The sequence below is a fragment of the Cantharellus anzutake genome (genome assembly GCF_015039405.1).
Source record: "Cantharellus anzutake strain C23 chromosome Unknown EI90scaffold_13, whole genome shotgun sequence".
NCBI classification, from domain to species: Eukaryota; Fungi; Basidiomycota; class Agaricomycetes; order Cantharellales; family Hydnaceae; genus Cantharellus; species Cantharellus anzutake.
In genome coordinates, this window is record NW_024066963.1 from 952,572 (window position 1) to 976,984 (window position 24,413).

The window sequence follows — 24,413 nt, forward strand, 5'->3', positions numbered from 1 at the left end:
CAAGTAATCAATGGTGTGAAGGAGAATAAAGTGAGATGAAGCAATAACACATAAAGGGGCATGCAACCCCTGCACTGGGATTGAACAATGGGTGAGGGAGAATGGAGGTGGAAAGAGGTTGAATAGAGCCAAAAAAGGACACGCAACCCCCAGTGTTGGGGTTGCATGTTTTGCTGCTGTGTGCCTATGGTTAAGTCAATGTTTGAGTGCACGGTTCTTGCAGGTGGGTGAGTTGGAGGTGTTATGATCACAGCATTGCAGCCTGATCCTCTGAGTACGATATCACAGTGTCATTAGATTTTTTGTCATCCAGCTCTACACATCGTACTTATATACATTTCTGTGTGGCTCAAATGAACAAAGGCAAAAGCATTGGGACAACGAAACTTCCCATAAAAGGGAACAACAACCATAACAACAAGGGCATCAGAATGCCACTTCAACAGGAGGGTGCTTCACAGGTTTATGTCATGGTAGGCTGGTGAATGTTCCAGTGGCAGTGAAAGGCAATGAGTGTTGGTGGCATCTTGCTCATGCTTGTTGAATAAAGGCATGTGGCAGATAGGCTTTTGGTAGAAGAGGTAGTGGAGAGAAATGAAAGTGTTGGGGTGACAGCAGGACTTGAACCTGCATTCCTTGCAGTCAACTTTTTGTCGGCATATGGGGCTATCATTGGCACTACCACTATCATGCCTCATCACTAAGAGGTAGTGGAGAGAAGGATGAATCGGAAGGGTGTTGGGGTGACGGCAGGACTTGAACCTGCACTCCTCCAGCCTGCCCATGGACTTATGGAGGCTGTTGGAATTTGCATGTGGTCTTTTAGGGAAACCTAAAAGTTGGACATACTGGGAATCGAACTCCAGTCTTCTGGATCGCAAACTCAGCGTGCACTGCCATTACACCATATGCCCTGTTAGGCTGAGGTGGTTATTTCAACAGAGGCTACCACTATTGCACCTCACCATCCCAAAAGGTAGTGGAGAAGAGAAAAAGAAGGAAGGGTTGGGGTGACGGTGGGACTTGAACCCACAGTCCTCTGGCCAGTCCCATCTGGGCTTACGGAGGTCACCATTGGCATTGCCACTATCACGCTCATCATCCCAAAAAGGTAGTGGTGAGAAGAAAAAGGAAGGGTTGGCTTGATGGTGGGACATGAGTAAACCTAACAACCCCCCTTAGTAGAACAGATAAAAGTCACATGCACAGGCACGTGCGCTGAAAAATTTCTCGAAAATCATAAAATTAGTTCCGCAAATCTGATTCCAGATTTTCCATATTTGTAATGTTTCCAGAAGCATATTTACAAATTAAGTCCAGGGATAGCATTAGCGGTGTCTTGGCCTAATGGCTAATTCATGGTTAGCCTCCATTCTTGGCTTGGTTGGGTGCCAGTTCGATTCACGGCTATTTGTGCCCTTTTTTTTTTCTTTCTTTCTTACTCCCCCGGGGCAGGCGGGGGTTGGGCATTTAGGTCAGGGGTTGGGCTTTGGGTCGGGGTTGGGCATTGGGTCGGGAAGTTGGGTTGGGGTTGGTGGCTGTGTATTGGGTATGTGTCTATTTTTTTCAAAATGAGTTCGGTTGGGTTGGGTTGCTCATACCGTAGTTCAGATTCAGAGTCGAGCAATTCAGATTACCACACCTTGATCATTTATTTATGATAAATATAATATTCACGACATGTATCTCTAGTTGGTTTTAAAATATATTTCCTTATTTACGTAGTTGTGCACGTGGCTTTTGTCCGTTCTACTAAGGGGGGTTATTAGGTTTAGTGCGGGACATGCACCCGCGCTCTTGCATCTCTCCAGCCAGTGCGGCTCTGGGCTTACGGGGTTGCGGTTGATTGGCATTACCACGGTGGCCACGTCATCCTCCCTTCAGATGTTAGAGGCCTAATTAGTTTTAAACAAGGGCACCGCGTGAAGGTTTAGGCCCGCGCCGGGTGTTCGCTGTGGTAGCAGACCTCCCCCTCGACTGACATCCATCGTCGAGGCCCTGACGTGATCTGATACGAATTTGACCCGTCAGTGTCTGACCATGTGACAATTTGTGACCAGTGTCAATCCAACACTGGCTTTCGCAGCTCAAGCCGATAGCGCATCAAGAGCCCCGGAAGCATTTCCGAACTATTGCCTGAATGGCCGCCGGTTCTCCTTAGGCAGGACTCCAGCCTCTGTGACTTCACTCCTTCCTCGAGCTAACTTTTGATGGCTCCGGCTAGGAGCTGGATAACCAGGTAGGAATCAAGCACGTTGTCAGCAACAAGCTCAGTAGTACTGAACGGACGAATAGCATGACTCCAAGCTGTCCAAGGCACTTAAATCTCCAGGGATAGATGCGTGGGTATCTCCAGAGTCCGATATCCAGTATGAGTCTCAGTTAGCCTCTCAAGCCGATATCGCGATGGGGCTTCGGGAACCCCAGCTAGCAGCGACCCCAACTTTATCGATCAGCAACGGGGTGCGCCTTTAATTGGCCAAGCCTCTTCCGGTTCTTGAACCAAACATGTGACTATCCAATGCCAATATTTGAATCGGGTTGACTTTACGCAGTACAGTGATGGATGAACAGTGTCACCTTACCCAAGTCACTGAAATCCCCGGGGATATCGTACCCACTTGGGTACCTCCAGAATTCAACCTTCAGCGTGAGCCTCAACTCCCTTTCGCAGCTCAAGCCGACAGTGCTTTGAGAGCCCCAGCAGCAAGGTCGGCAGCAGCCCCTCCAAACTTTTATCGATCAGCAAAGTGGTACGCCTTTTGGTTGTCCACCATCCCCTTCATTCTGAGAGTAACTGTTTTTTTGGTAGGTCCCCGGATGGTTCGTGCGCGTTAACTGCAGACGAATCCATAACGTGTAGAATCCACAACCTGTGAATTGCTCTTCCTTCACAAATAACACAGAGTTGGATACCTGAACACTTTGTTCGCGTTTAGCAAAGCCACCGATGGAGTAACTTCACTAGGTTCGACTATTTTCTCTTTTCTTTCTTTTCTTCACTCTATCGCTTATTTTTGAAAATCACCATCGCAGATACAACATGCACTCTTCTCCAACCAGCTCCCATTCTGGACGGAGTATGGTACCCAGGAGCATCGATACAAAGCCCCGAAACCTTCTGCTTCATGGCGTCCGTTCGGAACTACCCCGTGAAACTTCTTGACGCCTCATCCGGTAGGGTATATCGATTCTTTTTCTCCTCCCCCCGCTACCATCGCGGAAAACTCAGCACTTACTCTCCCCCCCCCCCTCCCTGATTAGTAGTTACGAGCTTCGTATCGAATCGTGGATCATCGTGAACGCTTCGTCGCACCTCATAGTATGGCATTCGATCCTACGATGACAAAGTATGTTGCTTGTTCGTCACAAAAATTCATTCGCTCCGTGGGTCCGTTTGGGGGGCGGGAAGGGGACTCTAGTGCCTAATCTAATTTTTAAGATTATACTGCGGCTGCGTCGACTTTATCGAAATATTTGACCTTCAGCAACCTGGGGATGGCGTTCGTCTCGCTACCACCCCATCAAAGAAGAGTCGTGACGGCTTGAAAGGTATGGATCAAAGAGTTCTATGTAGGCAAAAAAAAAAAACACCGTTGTTAACGCAACGTTTATCCATCCATATAAAGGCATCATCTCAGCTATATCCTTTTGTTCCGATTATAGTGGCCTCTACGCTGCTGCAACTTACTCCACAACACCCAACGCTATCGCCTTATTCGATCCAGAAGTAGGCGAAAGCGGTACGCTCACTCATTTCCTAGGGGACGTACGACCAGGTGGTGTCACCCAACTCCTTTTCCACCCTACTCAGCCGCACATCTTGTTCGCTGCGTCTAGGAGAAGTCCCGTCGTTCAAGTGTGGGATTTGCGAAATCCGTTATGCGTTGCTGCGGAGTTGGATCGATGGACGAGTGAAGGGAAGCTGACGAATCAGAGGTTGAAGTTCGATGTAGATTTGGGGGGAAAGTGGCTTGCAGCTGGCGATGAGGTATTCTGCCGTCTTTTTTTTCTTATATAGATCGTGCATAGTGATTTTCTTGCTAACTTGTTTCCTCGTTAGGCTGGTTGGCTCTCCATATTTGACGTATCCAATGGATTAAGTTTCAATACTGAACCTGTTTTGAAGTTCAGGGCTCACAATGGTGAGTAGAACAGAACGTTTGCGCAGATTGATTTTTGACACATGCTGCAGATGCTATCGGATCCGTGTCATTCCATCCTATTCAATCCTTGGCGTTAACGGTATCAGGCTCACGACATTTCGACGTTACATCTCCAGCGTTACCCCCTTCCAGGCCAGCTAGTACTACAGATATGACATCCGACTCTGGCAGTGACTCTAGCCTCGATGAGGAACTTGAGAACAATGGAATTAGAGTCCATGATCCTACTATCAAGCTCTGGAACTTCTCTCCTCAGTCAACCATCCCGCATTCTCCAAAGTAATGCAAGAATATTATCACTATACGTACTCTTGGGTGAATGTAAAAAAGGGCACCATAATTATCCAAAAAATGCAATATAAGATTTTCATCATGAATCAAACGAAGGCCAAAGAGCAAGCTGGTGAAATTTCATTCTAGTCACGGGTTCAAGGAGATCGGGTCTCCAGAAGGACGGCATCCAACCATCGAAAAAGAGCACGTTCCAACATGTCTTCCCAACCTTCTTCCCGTCTCGCTGGGACTCTGGGATCGAAGAAAATGGGGGGTGATAGTATGGGATCAATGAATGTGCGGGGCAACTTTAGACGTTTGGCTGAGCCATCCTCAGCAAGTGGCGAGTCGGTAAATGGTATCATGTACCTGAGACCCACGGCACTGTTTCGTTTCATTACAATGCCCAAAAGATCAGAATAGGAGGTAGCAAACCGAGAGAACGAGGTTGGACTCACGCAGCCCAAAAACGTAGATTTTCCGTTCTTCTAAACGTCCATGTTGTTTTGCCCTTAGTCTGCATGCCAGATCCCAGGCTCATGGGGTCCTTCTCTTCCTCCACATCGGAATCCTCCGTCAGCTCCAACAAGTCATGCACCGTCTCAAGCTGAATGAACCCCCAGGGCCTCTTGCTCTTTCTGACTGCACCATTGTAAGCTGTACAAATGATCTGACCATCAGAAAGAACATCAAGGAGCTTGGATCGGAACTTCCTCTGAGCGGAAGACGGGGAAGCAGGGGGAGAGGAAGGTGGGGTGGGTGGAAAGGGGAGGAATGGAAGAAGGTCTGGTGGAAGGTAGGATATGAGGAAACTCAAAAGACGACTCAAAGGCTCGTGATGGAATTTTGACCGCTTTGCCCAGTCAGGCAGTTCATTGTCCGGTATTTCCTCTTCCTCTTCCTCTTCCTCCTCTATAGCCGCATCATCCGTGTCTTCAGTCTCTTTGACGGAGGCAAGGTCGTTCATGGCATGAAGGAGACGATGACTAACTAGTCTCTTCTCGTCGGTTTTTCGTGGAGAACCTCCCACCCCACCGAAGCTGGGCCGTCCAGTTCTCTTGTTCAACTTGCTTCCACTTGCCATTTCTATCTTGGCACGGACCCAGCCTCTGTGACCTGGCACTCCGCTTGCGCCTCCGAACAGTATCTCGTCTACGACGTCCAGGTATTGGTTTACGATTTCCTTCTCCTTTCCTAAACTGGCCAGATCAACGTCGTTCCGGTATAACCATCCACCTCCTAGCACAAGTCTCTCATCCCATGGATCCCGCTTGGAATCCTCATCGATGTCATCCTCCCATTCATCATCGCTCGGATCAGCCCATACGTGCACTGCTTTATTTCTACCTTGAACGATTAAAGGCACGACATCGGGGCGACTGGGTGACTTGGTGGCCCTCCGTCCACCACGTGGAGAAGACCACGATGTGGACGAGGAAACTGCCGTCCCTCCTCCAAGTTCGCTCACGTCGTCGTCAGCTGAATGCGTGGATGGGCTCGCCGTCCGTTCGGTAAGGAATGGCGTCGGACTTTGTGATATCCTTCGATTTCCAACACCCGAACCGGTCATCTCGAACGGGTCATCTGACATTGGCAAACGACATCGCTCTTCGATATCCCGAAGGGCACCCAGGACGTCCAAAGCAGATTTCCTGATAAGGGTGAGAGTTGATGGGGGTAAGGGGACTGTGAGGACCTGAGGGGGTGGGGCTTGAGTCGTGATATGGTGAAGTGATTTGGTTGACTTCTTGGGTGAAACTACGCGTAATGATGCGTATTTCACTTTCTGGTGTGGCTGGTTCCGGAAAGCGTCTACAACGTGTGGTCTGAACTTAAGTGATGGATCGTCTTCAGGTAATGCTAGCATGTAATTTCGAACTGATCGAATGGCACGCGTGGTGACCTTCAGGAGGTCGAGGATATTGAGGTGGTTTGACGGCACAGAGGGACTAAACGGGTCGAGTAATTTCATTGTTTGTAAGCCTAGTGCAGATGACCCTGTGGGGGACAACGACCAGCAGGTCTGGACATCTTCAAGATCCTGAATGGCCGTTGCTTTCAACGCGTCCACGTCGATAAAGGGTGTCGGATCCACGGATGGAGGGGCATGTGATACAGTGCTCTTAGGGAGTTCCGGAGAAGGTGGTAAATCGAAAATGAGAGTTGGGACAGAAGGTTGATCTTGCGGGATCGCCAAAGGGCCCAGTGCCGGCACGAAGGGCCCTTTGCCGCTCAGAGGTCTGTTCAAAGCGCGTTCAATACGCGTCAAAGCTTACACCGACAGTTATTGCTCACTTCTTGGAAGCAGAAAGACCTGTTTTGGTGAAATAGTGCTGCAGGTGCTCTATGCTTCCTAATGCAAGGACGCTGTCCCGTTTTGCTGCGCTTTTCGAGAACGGTTTCTCGACCTTGTTTGTCGAATTAATATTTGGGTATACTGCTGTCTGTCGCCTTTGCTTTTTCCGCTCTACATTGCTTGGGGATGACTGAGCGCTGTCCATCAAGGGCCAACGATGTGGCAGTGGATGCGGGTTTGGCCGGGGCCATGAGCTCAGCCATTCAAGCTCTCCGAACGCTTTGCGTCAACTATCAATGTGATGGCCTACTGCCTCGCATTATGTTTCATGTAAAAGGTCTACGTAGCAGCTAGCCATAACATGTGTCTAAACTCACATACCACGCCGGGTTCCATCGATTGGCTTCGCTTCGTACACGACACGCTCCGCAGTTGGTTTGTCTCCTTCCTAGCGGTTTCACCCTTGGTTATGATGACTAGCATGCGACCTAGATTCGGATCATGGACGTGATGGAGGCATGGGACTGGCTCCCACACATAGAGGCGGACTGAGACTCCGAGAATCCGAGGGACGCGCAAGGTGAGAGCTATGGCACACCGTATTGTTTGCTCACATGGCGCTTCCGAGTGCGCTCATGCGGTCAATGTCAATCTTCCATCGTGAGAGGGGGCACTGCTCCAGAACTGGTCTTTGAAAGCATTCCGTGAGGAATCGTCACCCTCATCGGTGCAAACCTGTTTGAGGAGTTGGATAACTTATTGCGCGATAGCCGATTTTATGAATTGCGCTCGCACACTCATTGGGTTCGAAGTGTCACTCACTCTTCCTGGAATTCGATCAGAGTGCCACCATCTTTGGAGCTTCCTGTTCCCAATTTCATGCAATATCGTTAATGCGAAGTATCGTAGGTAGACTCAGCTTCTTGCCTTTCTCGGTGTCATGCCTGTTGCTTTCTGTGCGGCCTCGTCTCGATCACAGGAGATGGTTATTAGTTTTTCTATTTAGAGATCTTCGCTCGGCCTCGACCTCCGCGAGCTTAACTAGCTTCTTTTCTTCACCGAGGCTCGTAAAATCGCCATGACCAAATAGGAGACCTTCTTCGGCCCCCAATTGTATTGCATTATCGGTCAAGAAAAACTCTGTCGCATGTCTCTGGGCCTTGATTCCGTGAAGTATGCTTTCAGAACCGAACTTAGCGCAGCGAGCTCAAGCATCTGGATGAGCACTTCCTATGACCTGAAGGGACTGGCCACAAGATCAAGATACATTGATACGATGACGGCCTAGGTTAAACGCGTCCGAAGCGGTACTCTCCTTCTGGCCACTTCCTTAGCAGGCGAACAGACAACCCGCAACCCGTCGCTGGACTTTGCGCAAGCTCGCTGTCATTCTACAGGACCTGATCATATTTCCGGATACTTTATTCTTTGATCACAATCCTTACCTGTTTCGCATGAGCATGCATTCCGCATGCCTCCGGTCTTCCATGTTTGTGCAGCAGGAATATCACACATCAGTGGGATCACCTCACTCCCGGAACTAGTTGTCAAATCCACAATGAATGACTACTGGTCTGAGAGGTGGCAAGGCTATGCGATACCTCTCGATTGTTGCTGATTTATTGTTGCGGTCAAAAGCTGTAGTGTAAACCTACTGATTAACCTGAAATGATGCCACGGTATGCTATAGCTGCTGGGTGTTGTACTCCTTTCTTGGCCAAGGACGTTATGCATGGTACCGCCCTTTGCACAAGGCTAACTTGGCCATCTGGTATCATCCCTGGTTCTGTGAATACTTCGCTGAACGGGTCAATGGGACAGCTCATTGATCAGCCCTTTCTAACACTATGCCTACTTCCGAGCTTCCTCTTACCATGACTGGCAATTCTACGCACTATGTGACGCCCGGACGAACCCGAAGAACGGGGCGGCACGGTCCGGCCTACGTAATCCACTGGACACGCTGGCCATTTGGTGGGTCTGGCATGCTTTAACGATACCCAACTCGTTATTCACCCCCCCCCCCCCTTCGAGCAGCATTTAGCCAACTTCAACCATGGGCATCCTCGGGTGGTTCTACCTGCTTGTCAGGCATCCTGACGATGTTCGGACATTGGTGCAATATAAGTTGTTGTATGAGCCTCCTCTCCCTGCTGCACCTTGGGCGTCTGGAATACTCCAACCCATCCACATTCTGGAATTCAGGACCCACATATGAGCAACCCGATACACGGGTATTGTGGCTCAATGTCCATGAAACTATTAGCCGTCCTCGAACACACTGCTTTCTTCACACCTATACTCTTCAAAAGAACGCACAAGGATGTTGCGTTGTTATGGTGACTCTTGCCACCCCTCTCCCTACTGCACCTTGGGCGCCTGGAACACTCCAATCCATCGGGGCCCTTCACATGACTTGCAGTCAGCCCTAGATGCGTTACCCAGGATGATCTGGGATCCATGGAGCAGCATATGACCCGATCCATGGGTGATCGCGGCTCTAGTCTCATGGCTCGTCGTGAAGCTATTGGCAGTTCAACAAATCGTTATCATGATCAATACTCCAGCGGAATTCATGCTGGGCAAATGAAGGCCAGGCTACCTCCGCCTTGATATGACCGCTCCTGATTATGTAGTGGTGAACTCTTTCGCCAACCTGAGGAAGGGACGAGGCTCATTTGTAACACATACTATGTACTGCCGATATGCTAGCAGCAACGAATGATCTACTCTTGCACTTTTTTCGCTTGTACCCATGCCTATATTGCCAAGGCATGTGGTTTGTTCATCCCCAAATCCATTTGCAATGTTTCCCCAGTTATCATATCAAGGTAACTGACAACTGATCGCGTTCGGTTTCCCCGGCGCCAAGGGACGTATAAACCTCAATTCCATGCGATTTCGACTCAAACCACAAAATGGGTCGATTCTGGGCTTGACATAGTCTTGGAATTATATATCCATGATTGGGTCTTGTCAGACGTTCTCTTGTCATTGCGTTTGCGCTGATAGTTCTGGTAAGCTTACATTAGAGCACAGCGCAAGCAACTGACGTGGGTGTAGATGAAGCAAGATCCAATGCACTCACTTACCACTGACGCTACTACCTTTTGGGGCGCCTGCGCAAGTCTTATTTTACCTCTGTACCTAGCCTCATCGCGAGTGCGTAGGGTCCTTTCGCCTCTTTCACCACTCCTTTCGGCTTGGTACCTTTTCTTTATAGGCAAAAGTTGGCGAAGAAAAGCAGAGATGGAGCATGTGCTCCTAGTGCGGGTAGCGAGAGCCTGAGCGCGAGCGCGTGAAACTTGTGAGAGGGCTATCCTCCCCCTATGTTTCGATCTATGGTAGCAGATGAATATGTGCTCAGAGTCCGGTCCAATATCACGCGGTAAAATTGATTGCTGTTCACAATTCCAATTTCTAAATTTAGCTAATAGACTGCCAAAAGTGGTACCTCTCCATCTCCTGCTTCAGATTTCTTATCCATCTTCCCCGTCTCAACCATGATCAAATTCACCCGGACATAAGCCTGAAAACCCGTCACCCGGGCATAGGGGTTGTGTTACGCATTGTGACGCTCCAAACTCGGTCGTTATCGTGCCAGTACAGTAGCAATTGGGCATCTAGATAGGTGCGTGAAGCTACATGCGCGGACCGTAGATGGAGGCGTGCCTCTTGGTAGACGCGGTGTTCGATGGCACAAGACATCGATTTTGTGGGTTTCCTTCTTTGGCAGCCGGCTTAGCCAGAGACGATACCGTTGAATTGGATAAATGAGACAAAATGAATTCTTCCAAAACACGCCCACGTGATGAGTATGGCGTACTTTATCAATGCGAATCGCACTTGCGTGTTCCCCGTCTCCTTCCGGTGTTTAGGGGCATGAAGTCTCTCGTAGGTATCTCACTGGCCCTTGCAGCCACAGCTCTAGCCCATCAGCCATCAAGTCGTAAATCCTTGGGCTTTGGGCCAAAGAATCCCCTCGTTAAGTTTGTCACGAATCCCGCCCGCGTCCCAAGCTTCGTCCCCTTGACGACCCCGAGGGATGTAGCGGTTAATTTCCTCACCTCTATCCAGGCTGCCCGTCCTGGCAGTCCCAATGTCGAGGGCTTGGACTATGTTATTCGAGATGATTCGTACACGGATGAACGAACAGGGGTTTCCCATATCTATGTTCGCCAACTGTGGAACGGTGTTGAAGTGGCTGATGGAAATATAAATCTCAATATTATGGATGGCGAGGTCATTTCGTACAGCGACTCGGTATGTTTGCTTTTTGAGGATCGAGATCAATATTGAACCGTTCTTGTGACCAGTTTTTCCGCGGGAAAACTTCTGAGGACTTCTACAACCGGGAGCCTGCTGAGGATTTTCACGCCGTCTTCTGTGCTCATAACTCGGGATCCGTTGAAGAGCCGAACTGGAACGAACAGCTCGTTATTGGTCACGACACCTTGTCTTCCAAGTCGGGACATGTCAACTGCAACACGATTTCCACTATCGACAAGGCTCGTTTGATGTCGCTCGCCAAGTCGGACTTGTCGCAGGAGGGCTCCAATGAGCCACAGAAGGCGTTGTTACACTTCATGATTGCCGCTCATCCATCTCCTGAATATGCTGAGTCATTGCTAAACAATTTCGATGAGCTTGTGAAGAAGATGGACCTTGTTTTCACGTCCCACCTCGTGGGTGCCAGCCACTATCCTACTGTGGAAGTTAGGAATGTCCCTGGTGCCGTGAATCCCGTCAAAGCCAAGCTCGTATATGTCCAGTCTCCCAATTTAGAGGATACTCAGCTCACCCTGACATGGAAATTCGAAATCGAAATGCAAGATAATTGGTATGAGGCCTACATAGATGTCTCTCACCCTTCGCATATCCACACCGTCGTTGACTGGACATCCGATGCGCCGATTCCCGAGCCTAAACCGTCCCTCGTGCCAAAATACACTGTCTGGCGATGGGGCATCAACGACCCATCTGAAGGTGTTCCTTCGGTTGAATCTGGCTACGATAGACTGGCTAGTCCTCTCGGTTGGCACACCTTGCCTCTCGCAAATGACCCATCTGAATCTGCGCTCGGGCATGATCCCGGTCAACTGCGTAACACTACCACAACTTGGGGCAACAACGTGAGACTTCCACTAGTGAATGCTCCTCAATCTGAGCCATTTGTTTCGCAGGTTTTCGCTCACGAGAATTGGGAGGGTGCCAATAACTGGATTGAGAACTATCGGCCTGATGCCCAAGATCTCAACTTTGACTACAAGTACGGTACAAAGAAGAATGAACCCGCCTCAGACCCAAAGGATTACGTTAACCTCACTGTCACGCAACTCTTCTATACGGCGAATAAGGTATGTCAAACTAACGATCTTTTGGTCAACCACTCAATCCGTGAAACTCAGGTTCACGATTTATTCTACCGTTACGGATTCGACGAAGTCAGTGGGAATTTCCAGCAATATAACTTTGGAAAGGGGGGAAAGGAGGGTGACGGAGTCATCGCCAATGCTCAAGATGGCAGTGGTTACAATAATGTACGAGAATTTGCTGAGTCACAGTGTAGATTCGTCGAAACTGATCCCTTGTCTCTCTCTCCTTAGGCTAATTTCGCAACGTCGGTATCTTCTTGGATCCCTAATTGATGTTGTCTCATCAGAGTTTCTATAGTCCTCCAGATGGGCAACACGGGCGCTGCCGCATGTACATTTGGAACACAGCGGTCGTAGGCATAGTTTTCTTTTTGTCGCCCGAAAATAGCGTGACTGAGAAAGTGTTGATCTCTCAGCCCTACCGCGATGGTGATTTAGAGTCTGGCATTGTTATTCACGAGCTTGCGCACGGTTTATCCACCCGTCTCACTGGCGGTCCTGCTAACAGCGGCTGTCTTGGATGGGGTGAAAGCGGTGGCATGGGTGAAGGATGGGGTGGTGAGTGGTTTGCATTCAGCAATGCTTCCGGTGACCTTCAACTTTCTTATGCCAGACTTCATCGCCACTACTGTCCGCAGTACTAGCGCTTACAAGGATTATCCTATGGGTGCTTGGGCTGCAAATCAGGAGCGGGGCATTCGGAACTATCCTTATTCAACTGTAAGTGAAAAAATGATCATGTGTGCGTGTTTATTTATGCTGATGATTTTTTTTAGGATATGAGCATCAATCCCTCCACCTACAAGACGTTGGACAAGCCTGGTTACTGGGGCGTTCATGCCATCGGCGAGGTTTGGGCAGAGATCCTCTGGGTTATCGAGCAAGAATTCATTAAGAAGCACGGATTTTCGGACACACTCTTCCCACCCCAGCCTGATGAGAATGGCGACATCCCAGAGGGGGATTTCTATCACAAGCAGGAGTACAGGGCCGACGGCACCAAGAAGCCTTTGGTACCCAAGCACGGTAACTCTTTGTTCTTGCAGCTCGTGATCAATGCTATGAAGTTGCAGCCTTGCCGTCCTTCGTGCGTTTGCTCTTCGTTATCGCCCTCGATGAGGCTCATGCTGTTTGGTTAACACTAGATTCTTCGACGCTCGTGATTCTATCCTCCAGGCTGACCGAATCCTTACCGGAGGCAAGAACCAGTGTGAGCTTTGGATTGGATTCAGTCAGCGTGGATTGGTATGTTACTATCGTTGCGCGATAACATATCCGTATACTGAGTCTGGTCTACCATAGGGTCCTGATGCAACCATTATTGGCTCCACTCCTTGGGGTGGAGGTGTCCGCACTGATGTGAGTTCGCGAAAATTTAGCTCATTAATGATCGCTCAACATCCTTCCTTTCAAGGATTTCGACGTTCCCCCTGGTGTTTGCAACAAGTAGAGGCGTACTTTCGAAAGATTCAATCGGCGATGGATACAAGATGTCGAATTATACATACATTACAGTACTACCATGGGTCGTCTATAGCTTTTTTTAGACTATTGGTACTACCATTCTATATGGCACTTCAACGTCTTACAAATTTCTGTGTGGATCCTCATTATACGTGTACAATTAGGTCAGCTATGGATCTGGGTTGGATTGGTTTCATGTTGTCAGCATGCGCCACAGTGTGTCAATATTGCTGTCATTGCATGCTGTTTTGCGTCCGCAGAACTCGGTTAAACGAACTTGGATCGTTGCGCGCGCACTGCTACGGATCGATCTAGCTCGCTGCAAGTCCAAACCAGTATTTGCTTGTGTAAACAGTAGCCAAAGCCAGACGAACTTCCGTGTCTTGATTGGTTTCGAACGCAGCAATGATAACAGGCATAACCGGATTTCTTTCACTGATGAAAATTTATTGCCGGTTGTAAGTATAACCGAAATCAATGCCATCAAGCTTTGCTAGGACTTTCCCCTTTCGGTTCCGTCTGAGGTGATACCTTTCTACTCTTTTCAGGTGCTGATCGATATGCACCATGCACACTCATTCACTTTGATGCTCACGTACGTATTAACCATACTGAATTCTGCCTCCTGTGTTTTGCGTCTCGGTGCTCGAATCATTTTCCCTTTCCTTGCGACGTCCAAAGCTCTTCGAGCACGATCCAACACTTTCGGTCAAATGTCAAACATCGCCGTCGGGCCCGTTTAGTCATCCATCGGGTAGAACGACGTTAGTGGCGTAATGCATGCTTTGCCGCTAGCTCATTGCGTCCTCGAGTTCTATCTTTCTGCGGCTTTCGACATGCTTTTCCTAAGTAATTATATTGAAGAATCAAGTATGTTGATACTGCAATGTATGCTAAGCAGCCCAAAAAGTGTGAGAGCAGTCAGCCGACCTTCACTGGTTATTACCGTATGCTGCTAAGGGGGAACTCAAATGACCTCGTATAAACGACTCTACACATACTATATTTCGAAGCTGAGGCTCTTCGACAATTATGCCCCTATGTGGCGTAGGACTATCGAGAGCATATTCGGTTCCTTGTATCGGAAGACTAGAGCGCTAGGGCGTGACCCAACGGTACCCAAGACCCACACGATGCCTAGCTAATTGTTCCTTGTGAAGGCCAGAGTGTGATTCTCCTTGATCGTCTGACGAATACGCAAACGCCTTATTATCCCCCTGAACTTGGGTCAATGCTGGTGATGCAGAGTGAGCAGCAACACTAGGTGATGGCCCATAGGCATGGGCGTTTGTGGTCAGCGTGTATTCAAGAGTCATCCTTACGGCGGAGGTCAATCTCGTCCGCGTCTCGAGAAAACGCCCTTCTTCAGGTAAGGAAGCACTTGAAGTTATCTCACGAGGCAATAAATTAAGTATTGATGGCGCATTGGGCTCAAGTCCATATCGAGTGGCCGTGCTGGATGACGCCTCTGCTGCGTGGGAATAGCCCAAAGAAGTTGTTTAATGTCTCAGTACTTCATTGGTAGCTTCATATGATTCCTGTACGTCGAATTGCAATCAATCCGCCTCGTGTCAACCGCTGGCTTGCCGATATGTTACCAATTGACGGTGACTAAATAACCTGGTGGATCAGTAGAAGAATCCACGGGTGTGCAGTATGGGGCAGTTCGGGTCCTGGGTTTCATCGATCAGGTAAGTTCTATACCTGATCTTTAGGTGTTGCTCAGCAGTGAACGCGTTTCACAACAGGAATCAAGCGGATGGGAACTAAATATTGGTTTCATGCGTGAGACTACCAGAAAATGGGAGTGAATAAACAAATGTATGCCGCGAAAATGGCGCAGTGGGAAGTTTATGGGGACCATATTTGATGGATAATGCCCCTTCCACGGTATAAATATGCAGGAAGACTGCAGCGTGCTATACCCCCTTGACGGACTTGGAACTGTACTGAGTGGCTCATTAGTCTGTTCAACCCCGTGCCGATTGTGGGGATGTGTGATCCTGGTCATCCAATTTGTACCACATGCAATGGGTGGGTAGGGTGAGTAAACCCCGCAGAGCGGATCGGTGGTTTGGGGAGAATATAATGGTCCACAGCAGTGCGATTCTAAATGTCCACACGTCCGACACTGTTGATCATCGTATTTGAACGCGTGTGACTCACTGGAGCGCCGTCATCGCCATCGAGAGACATATTGTAGGGGAAGGGAACACTCGGGATCCACAAGATGAACATGGTGAGCGAAGTGTTGCCTTGGATGCAGATGCTATCCGCAGTGTATGCAAAGCAGCCCAAAACGTGTGAGCAGTGGGGCTAAGGGAGAACTCAATGAGTATCAACGACTCTACATATATGTTTCGAAGCATTATCCCGTGGCGTAGGACTATCGAGAGGATATTCGATTCCTTGCATCGAATGACTACGTGTGACCCGACCCGACCCAAACAATGTAGATGCCTAGCTAACTGTTCCTTGTGAAGGCCAGAGTGTAATTCTCCTCAATCGTCTGGTTCCGGGTGGCTTCCGTAGTTCTGAAAGGGAGATCCTTTTGTCGACTGCATTTTGCACTAAATTAGCGCTTCCATCTTTTTTTTCCGTAAAGTCTTGAATATAATGCGCAATCTTCTGTGGAAGGTGCACTCCTGGTCGATCGACAATCAGTGGTTAGCAGACAGACTGTCAGTCAAGGTATCGACAGTTAAGGCAAGTTTGTGGGATTCCAAGAGCATGCTGTTTCCGCCAGCGAGCGCGACGAATATGGGTTGAAATGTGCTCGCCGATAGGGAAACGTAAACCGCAAACGCCTTATTATTCCCCTGGACCCGCGTGATGTAGAGTGAGCAGCAACCATGGGCGTATGTGGTCGGCAGGAACCATCCTTACGGCGGAGGTCACGGAGGTTAATCTCGCCCGCGTTTCGAGAAAACACTCTTCTTCAAGCAAGGAAGGACTTGAAGCTATCTGGAGCAATGGGTACGAGGCAGACGGCGCAAGCGCATTGGGTTCAAGTCCATAGGGCTGACATCTCTGCTGCGTGGGGATAGCCTAAAGAGGAACTGGGCCACTCAGAGTCTCACTTTTCGAAACCGTTAATTGGTGTGATACCTTCACATGATTCCTGTGCATCGAATTTATATTTACTTCCAACGATCGGGATGAGGCGCTGATCGCAATCAATTCGCCCCGTGTCAACTCTGGCTTGCTGTGATTGTGCGGTGACTAAATCCCTTGATGAGGTGGACTGTTGGTGAATTTTCCCCGTCGCGCGGGCCGTACTTGCAAGGACGCCAGCGACTCTTAAATAACCTGGTGGATCAATAGGAGAATCCGCGGGTGCGCGGTGCGTGGTAGTTTCGGGTCCTGGGTTTCACACCTGCTCTTAGGGATGCTCAGCAGTTGAACAAGGCGTTTCGCAACAGGAATTAAGCGGATGAGAACTGAATATTAGTTTCATGCGTGAGAGTACGAGAAAATGGGAGTGGATAAACAAATGTATGCCGCGAAAACGGCGCAGTGGGAAGTTTATGGGGACCATATTTGATGGATGATCCCCCTTCCACGGTATAAATATGCAAGAAGATTGCAGCGCGCTATACCCCCTTGACGAACTTGGAGTGGCTCATTGGTCCGCTGCTCTACTCCGTGCCAACTGGGGCTCGAGGAGCCGGTTCGAGCCATCACCGGCTGCGCATGCACTGGTGTTCCTGCCTGCTCTTTGTTATTGGTTGGTTCGGAAGTCTGGCGGCGAGATGAACGGAGTGATGAGACGATGTGGGAGTGCGGGGTTTTTGTGACACTACGCTTACCGAACCGATTTTCAAGTGGAGATCCTAATACAAGAATCCCCCCATTCTGGACGTCCGAGTCAGTCGTCGGCCCTCCAGTGGAAGTCATGAAGTAGAAAACGTACGCTGGACCCGTCATGACCGGGAGAATCATTATGGGGAGCATCCACATCTCCACTTTGTGGAGATATAGGACTAAGGGCTATGCCCTCGTCGGAACTTCCCCGTGGTGTAATGCGGAGGACCAATATCAGAAATGATAAATAGTGTACCTGCACAGACAACATCAGATTTCTGCATGTATTAATGTCGAACATAAAGGAAAACTAACCGGTCCGGACAAAACCGACATCAAATCCATGACAAGTGGATTGGGCTATGTAGTGGTAAAGGATGGAGATGAGCCGGTCCGCGAGCTCTTGTCAGATGATGTCTCACCCAAAAGAGGAGGAGAAATCCTCTTGGGAGTTGTACAGGGAGAACGAAGAGGAAAGCAAGAATCTTGAGAGTTATTTAATATAGTGTGGCGTTTGACAAGTGGCCTTTATGTACACAACGCTGCCTCCATTTGAATAATGTTTGCTTGAACATATCATCAGAAGATGGTTGTCGCAGCCCTCTGCTAAGAATTCGCCGTTGTTCTACATGCCAGAGAAGGAAGAAAGTGATGGCGAAATTCATGAGCAGGCAGACGGTGCCTGTGAACATGGCCGTCGCCATTATACGGTTTCGTCGTTGATCGTGTGAACTGACGGGGGGAACAGAAACTGTAGTATGAGGTCGTCACGATGAGTAAAGCAGCAAGAACTTACGGCCCTTGCTCCGCTAAAATTACTCCATAAATAGACAGTGCTGTTGAAGGTGTTAAGCAAAGGAAACGTGTGAGACACAATAGCGCCCACCGGACTCAGCTGCACAGAGAAAAATTGTGACCACCAAACAAAATAAGACAACTGGGTGCGTCAATCGGCGGCAGCTGAAGCATGTACAGATTGACCGTAAGGCTCTGACCGTCTACAGCATTAGACTCTAGAGTGGATGACGAAATGGAGACCTTGCCTGGAGCTTAGGAATACTGAAGGCAAACACAATCAGAGTGGGAACATAGTCAATGGCCAGAATTATACTACTCACAGTGAAATCCGCTGATTGTTGGAGCAGAGGCTAACAGAGTGCAACTTCGGAGTGTCGTTGCAGCCATTTCGTTGACCGAATTGTCTGGAACATAGGTCGAGGTAATGACCGAAGCCTCAATATTCTGGTACAATAGCATACTGACAGGTCCAGAGATGTTTGGTTATGAGAAGCTCCCCACTAACTATGTGGGAATGAATGTATATCAATTGGTGTGATCCTGGTCATGGAACTCACCAATTTGTACCACATGCAGTAGCATGAATAAAATAGCAAAAATGAGGTAACCCCGCAGAGCGGGACGGTGGTTTGGGGATGATATGATGGTCCACAGAAGTGCCGCTGGGGTACCGGAGACACAAGTGAGGATAGCGAGCCCCACAATGCAAAGAGCGATGCTAATGTCCACACATCAGACACGGTCGATCATCGTATTTGAACGCGTGTGACTCACTGGGCCGCCGTCATCGTCATCGAGAGGAATATTGTAGGGGAAAGGGAAGTCAGCAACAAGGGATCCTCAAGACGAACACGGTGAGCAAAGTGTTGCCTCGGATGCAAATGCTATGTGCTGAAGCGACTCCCGTCAAGCATCCTTCGGCGAGCTAAGCTAGGTCGACAACCTTCGAATCTCATCACGCAATTTCTTTTCTGCCACACCAGCCGGCGCTGCTCACACGATCCTGGGCTGGCGTGTGGCGTGTGGCGTGCGGCATGCCGCTTGAATGGAATTATTTGCACGAACCCTGGGAGGGGTTGCTTCTGCCACATGGACATCCAGAAGATCAGGACTGGGCATTCCAAGTCCACGAAATAAATGGGTTGCGCGAGAACAAGCACCATTCACCTCGTCAAAACGTCTTCACTCGATTGATTTTCCCCCTACACCAGTGACGCTGCGGTACTATTTTTAAGATCAGCAGCAGAGCAGGAGCGCGCATGCGATATCTGGCCTGTAGGTCTCTCATGTACAGTCAAGGTGAGCGACATTCATGAACCCAAAGATGTGATGTTGGATGGGGGAAATTGGCAAGAGCGGCGAAAACAAACATACAAGGTATCATCGTTTAGTATTTGGATTGATAACGTCAAGTCTCGACCCAAGATTTCGTGCATCCCAACGCCCAACGCATTTCAGCGTGTATCGTTACGCAGTGGTGTGCCCGAGGAAATCAAGGTTCGCGTTACTTGTACATTTCGCACAACGTCAGCTGAAGAGGTAAGTAGACACAATACCTACTTCGAGGCGCGACCCACAAGAAGACGCTGCTGACTCTCAGTTTGTGGACAGGATTCAAACGTTGACAGCGTTAGATAGAAATCCATCCTCGGCCGAAGGCGCGCAATGTGGCTCTGATTGATCTACCATCGATTACGGTCCAACAGTACGCTGATGACATTGGAGCTGGACTTGATACTACAATTGGCGACAGAGATCGGTACAGACGTCTAATATGCTGGATGGAAAAGGTAACGGGAATGACTCGAGAGAGGTGTAGGGCACTTGAGCGCTGTTGAGCAATCAGGTCAATTCGACAAATCGGCTCGATGATCCCAACGTTCCGAGCCGGAGTAGGAAGACTCAGCCTATATAGCCAGGACATCAAGGTTTCCAGAATTCCATAGCGCATACAGTATGAGCCGCTGCAATTAGTCCGGTCGGAATGCAGTGTTGCGTTTAGTCGAGGCCGGATTGCCAGCGTTTAGTCCGGGGGGGTGCACCACTTCAAACAAACAGATAGGTCATTGGCAACATTTTGGATGTGAAGCGAGCTTTCTCTTATCATTCTAATTGACGGAACCTTGAAGTCCGCAGAGATAATCAGGTATGACAGAACAGTTACTACCCGCGCGGCATTCTGAATGCCAGCCCTCGGCGAACGCCGCTTTCATACACTGGTGCAGCCATCCCTTGTGCCTTGCTGGCTGCACGCATCCCTGTGGTCGTTTTTCCGGGCTGCTTTGCCTTTTTGACTACGACGATCTACTTTATCAGGCTGTTGAGTCTTGGTTGTTATTGCACAATTCTTGCAAGTAATACCCAAGAGGACTATCGCATCCGAGACCTCAACACCGTTTCCTCTCTCCTAACGGATCAATTTCCTCCAGACTCGCGTCGACATTTCTTTTTGTCTCGACACATAAGCACTGCTGATGCACCATGCACTTAAACTTGGTGGTTCTCCCAGTCTCGGACCTCGTCTTCGGGCTTATGCGTTAACCACACTGGATTCTGCCTCCTGCACCTTGCACCTTGCCGAGACTTTCACTGCCACATAGAAAAAGGTTTCATCAATTCTAGCTCCTTATTAGATTTACTTTACATGCGACGAACAGCGAAGAATGAGTTCGGGTGACGCAGTCAGGCCACCTGAGTATGCTAATACATCGGTGTAAGGGCTCAGGTTAGCCCGACGTTTCCGGACTATCATAAGGCATACGGCAAGCGTGGCAGGTTGGTCCATTTCGAGCATACTTTACGATCTGAGCCCGACACACTTGACAAAGAACATGGCCGCATGGTGCGCCAGTCGTTGGGGCCCGCTCTGTGTCCATTTCTTCGAAACATATAGGGCACTCCAACGTATAGGGTTTGGCTTCGAGTGATCGCAACACTGTTGGGATTTGAAAGAGATTCCAAGCAGTCCATGATTGGGAACCCCTCCAAATCACCATGGGGTCTCGATAGAGAAACAATAAGACCATCGACCATTTGTCAAGTGCTTGCAGAAATCTCAGAAGCATAAGATAACCGCAAATAAGTGCGTTGGCGACGATCAACAAAACCAGACATCCTGTAGCGTACGAAACAAGGAGTATCGAACGCATGACATTCAAAACATATGGTTTTAGTTCGTAAGTATGCCTAAAAGTCGTGGACAGAACTATTGGCATAACGTGTAAAGACGGGGGGATACAACTGACTCACAGGTTTTCTGTGCTCAAAAAGCCAAAGGGGGTTGGATTGGTAGTTGACATGGTGGTGCTGTTAATTGCAACTGGGATACGTGCCCTTCAGTCAGGTTGATACAGCGTTCGTCAAAGAGATAAAACTGGCGAATGGAAACCATACCCTATGAGAAGTGTTGTTGGTCATAGTAAGGAGGAAGGAAGAATCGCCAGCGAGAGGGCAGGTTTTATCTAGAATCAAAGCGTCGATTTCAAATCTCAAGGAACACAGGTGCAAGTTTCACGAACTTGAGCGAGATGAGACTCAAACCAACGATGTCCCTGTTTATTGTTGCAGATTTCTCCACCAAGTTAAGATTTGTTTTGGCGTCCCCCCTCCGATTGGCTGTTTCCAAGTTGCCGTTCTCTCCTGTCCGGCCGCTGTCTTGTTCACACTCAGAACATCTATTGCATTCATATCCTCATGAAGTTATTCCCACTATTTCGTAGCGACTTTATAACTTAGGCAGAGTGCGACGGCTCCGATCGCTCGAACTGTGCCCCTGAATTGTATCTCCAGAATGCATCTCTTGTTTCACTCTGGAATTCGGTGCTCACGTCGAGCAGATTCATCGTTCGGCGATGTCGAATTGGTCGTGACAGGTATTGACCCACTTCTGCTGCCCTTCGTGCTCAAGTATCAATGTTAACGACCTACCAACCCACCCCTTCCCAATACCTACCTACTCGCCTTAGATTCCCGGTGAGATCGGTCATATCTGTAAATAAGTACAAGTGAAGATAGAGAGATCCTCGAAAAGAACATGAATCTAAACCTATAAAGCACCCCAAACTTGGACGAAGTAGGACCATATATATTGCTCAACCACCCACACCGCTTTGGACAGGTGCGCCCGTTCATCTGGCACTTGCTTGCCACCATGCCCCATAGCTTTGACTACAATCTCTCTTCCGATTTGGACGGCATCATGCGTTTAGGTGACTCGGGGGCTTAAGTAATGGAGTACTACAGCTAAGATCCACAATAAAGTTTTGGGATTCGTCCACCTGACGCCACCGGCTATTAATTTTAAATTGCTCTCATGAGGAAATATAGGCAAAGTGCCTCGTTCTGGTGTTGCGTGCAACTTCTATGGCAAGCGAGTCATACCCGCCCTACTTGAAAGATCGGCAATGTCGAAGTTGGAGGGGAGTGTTATTGCCCGTAGTGGCGCTCATGCCTAGCGCCTATACTAGCCGTTGGATGTGGTATGACAAGAACGTTCGGGTCGAGCGGTCCGGAAGTGGCCAAGCAAGCGCTTCGCGGTAGAGCCCCGTCCTTGAGACCTGGGATCCCCCCTCAGTTTCCTTGCAAAGTCGGTTGTAGGCAAGAGGATTGTTCCACCATTTAGGCGAAATACTCTACTTCGCTAAACCTGCCGCTGGTCGCGTTTAAGGATAACAAGGAGACGCTGAGATACTTCTTGGAAGGTGGTGTAAGCGTAAGACTTGCTGCAAACTAAAAAGTGACCCAAGACGATCTTGCTTGGGAAGTAGGGGACATGCCTAGACTGTTCGTGGAAATCCCGGATATGTGAGGCACGAAATGCAGAGCTTGTGAAAGTCTGAGCACGAGTGTGGTTGGATATCGGGTTCTCAGCCCACATATCGAACTTATAATGCGTGGCGCAAGGTAAAGAACGAAAGGCAATCCCTTAGCGATGCCGCACCTGAAACCTCGGCTTTGTCTCCAAAATGGTTGCTCATATTGTCGACTAGCCAACCATTGGCACAAAGGGCATCGGAATCTTCAACAGAGCTCCTCGAAGTGCATAATTCTTTGTTTGCCCACTTGTCGAAGGGATACCCTCAGGTCCATGAGGCCTTGCTCTTCCGACCTTCAGATGGATTACATTGATCCCCTCTACCAGTATCCTGACGCCTTGGCACTTATCGAGATCACCGTCAGCGCAATGGCGATGCTTGTTAAGGGAGCAGTGTTCCCAAGCAGTTAATTTGCGGGTTCATACGTCCGCGTTGCTTGGGGGAGGGTAGATTGGTCCATCAGAACCGTCTCACGATTCGACGTACGGCAAGTTCCCCGTGTCCTGGCCTGGGTCATTTTCACCTTCGCTGTGGGTCCAGAGAGGCCCGGAGGCATAATTCATAAGGAGGTTGAGGATTACGCCAGTATCCTCCAACTCTTGAGTATCGTCAATTCGGCTCATGATATCTCCACACAGCGGCCGCGCGTCGGGCATATTTATATCTCGATCCCTGACTTCCCTGCTGAAGACTGCATGCGCAGTTACTCCCACAGAGTAACTCAAATTTGCCTCGCCTCATTGTTTCCCCAAGGCAATGACATGACTCCTATCCCTGGAACTTCTAATGGTGTACTTCATAGGCTTGAATGTCGTGAGGAGTTTCTTCCCGTAGTGGAACAGAGAATGTCAGTAAACCGGAGAACTGTTCCACCGAAAAGCATAAGCGCCGTTGATCTATATACTCGAGTCTGTGACTGTGAATCGAACGAGCTGCGTGGCACCAAGGCTAGTTTCGATAATCTACTTCTAGTGTAACTACGCCAATTTAGGCAGGACTATTTATGCGCGGGTCTGAATGGCCATTTTCTGAGCAGAGATTGAACGGTTATTATCTTCTGAGTGATCATCTACGGACTAGACCCGATCTCTCCTGACTCAGAAGAAGTCAGATGGGTGGCAATAGAGCGCTAGATGGTCGCGACGATGATTTATACGTAATTGCACAAAAAAAGTGGTTGCCGGCTCGACCATGGGGCGCGGGGAGCTGCATGGTCATGCTCTGAGTCAACAACCGCGACTGATAGGTCGTCCATTTCCAGAACAGCGGCTGTGCGCTTTCGCGGAGCTAGAACGACGAGTTGCTGTGCATGTATGGCCTGCACAAGTCTCAGGCATCTTTGGAAAGATGGACGTGAGGCGTCAGCCTGAGGGTCGTCGAGGAATGGTTATTTCCAAATAAATCTTGTCCTTCAATTTATAGA

At 49.1% G+C, this 24,413-nt stretch overlaps 6 protein-coding genes and 1 non-coding gene across 7 annotated transcripts; 3 read left to right on the forward strand and 4 right to left on the reverse strand.

Moving 5' to 3' along the window:
* Positions 1–840: 840 nt before the first annotated feature.
* EI90DRAFT_t88 lies at positions 841–914 on the reverse strand. The gene has a single exon. It is a non-coding gene; the product is annotated as a tRNA-Ala (tRNA).
* A 1,648-nt stretch (positions 915–2,562) lies between these two features.
* Positions 2,563–4,878, forward strand: EI90DRAFT_3174357 (WD40-repeat-containing domain protein; the record flags this gene model as incomplete). The annotated part of the gene is made up of 10 exons (XM_039066335.1): positions 2,563–2,753; positions 2,813–2,875; positions 2,940–2,968; positions 3,037–3,182; positions 3,268–3,350; positions 3,443–3,552; positions 3,630–3,743; positions 3,765–3,991; positions 4,064–4,145; positions 4,196–4,878. 10 exons carry the CDS (start codon positions 2,563–2,565, stop codon positions 4,447–4,449), a joined length of 1,299 nt encoding a protein of 432 aa, XP_038918622.1. The 3' UTR covers positions 4,450–4,878.
* Positions 4,398–7,016, reverse strand: EI90DRAFT_3153008 (uncharacterized protein). Its single transcript, XM_039065838.1, has 3 exons — positions 6,735–7,016; positions 4,898–6,679; positions 4,398–4,823 (listed from the first exon to the last, which is right to left on the reverse strand). The coding sequence occupies exons 1-3, from the start codon at positions 6,938–6,940 to the stop codon at positions 4,595–4,597; spliced, it is 2,217 nt and encodes a 738-aa protein (XP_038918623.1). The 5' UTR covers positions 6,941–7,016; the 3' UTR covers positions 4,398–4,594.
* Positions 7,017–8,715: 1,699 nt separating this feature from the next.
* EI90DRAFT_3048205 (uncharacterized protein) lies at positions 8,716–9,666 on the forward strand. The gene has a single exon (XM_039059607.1). It carries the CDS (start codon positions 8,838–8,840, stop codon positions 9,165–9,167), a length of 330 nt encoding a protein of 109 aa, XP_038918624.1. The 5' UTR covers positions 8,716–8,837; the 3' UTR covers positions 9,168–9,666.
* An 852-nt stretch (positions 9,667–10,518) lies between these two features.
* EI90DRAFT_3120499 (Fungalysin metallopeptidase-domain-containing protein) lies at positions 10,519–13,560 on the forward strand (the record flags this gene model as incomplete). The annotated part of the gene is made up of 10 exons (XM_039063316.1): positions 10,519–10,998; positions 11,052–12,092; positions 12,144–12,275; positions 12,342–12,355; positions 12,409–12,668; positions 12,724–12,830; positions 12,887–13,197; positions 13,256–13,355; positions 13,413–13,469; positions 13,525–13,560. The coding sequence occupies 10 exons, from the start codon at positions 10,519–10,521 to the stop codon at positions 13,558–13,560; spliced, it is 2,538 nt and encodes an 845-aa protein (XP_038918625.1).
* Positions 13,561–17,571: 4,011 nt separating this feature from the next.
* EI90DRAFT_3048239 (uncharacterized protein) lies at positions 17,572–18,549 on the reverse strand (the record flags this gene model as incomplete). The annotated part of the gene is made up of 5 exons (XM_039059608.1): positions 17,572–17,863; positions 17,915–18,127; positions 18,265–18,368; positions 18,422–18,437; positions 18,497–18,549. Coding segments are annotated over 2 exons (363 nt in total), but the record flags the coding sequence as incomplete, so codon positions are not given.
* Positions 17,693–19,112, reverse strand: EI90DRAFT_3048242 (uncharacterized protein). The gene is made up of 9 exons (XM_039059609.1): positions 18,951–19,112; positions 18,734–18,894; positions 18,642–18,680; positions 18,497–18,580; positions 18,422–18,437; positions 18,265–18,368; positions 17,915–18,214; positions 17,801–17,863; positions 17,693–17,738 (listed from the first exon to the last, which is right to left on the reverse strand). Exons 1-7 carry the CDS (start codon positions 18,968–18,970, stop codon positions 18,171–18,173), a joined length of 468 nt encoding a protein of 155 aa, XP_038918627.1. The 5' UTR covers positions 18,971–19,112; the 3' UTR covers positions 17,693–17,738; positions 17,801–17,863; positions 17,915–18,170.
* Positions 19,113–24,413: the final 5,301 nt, after the last annotated feature.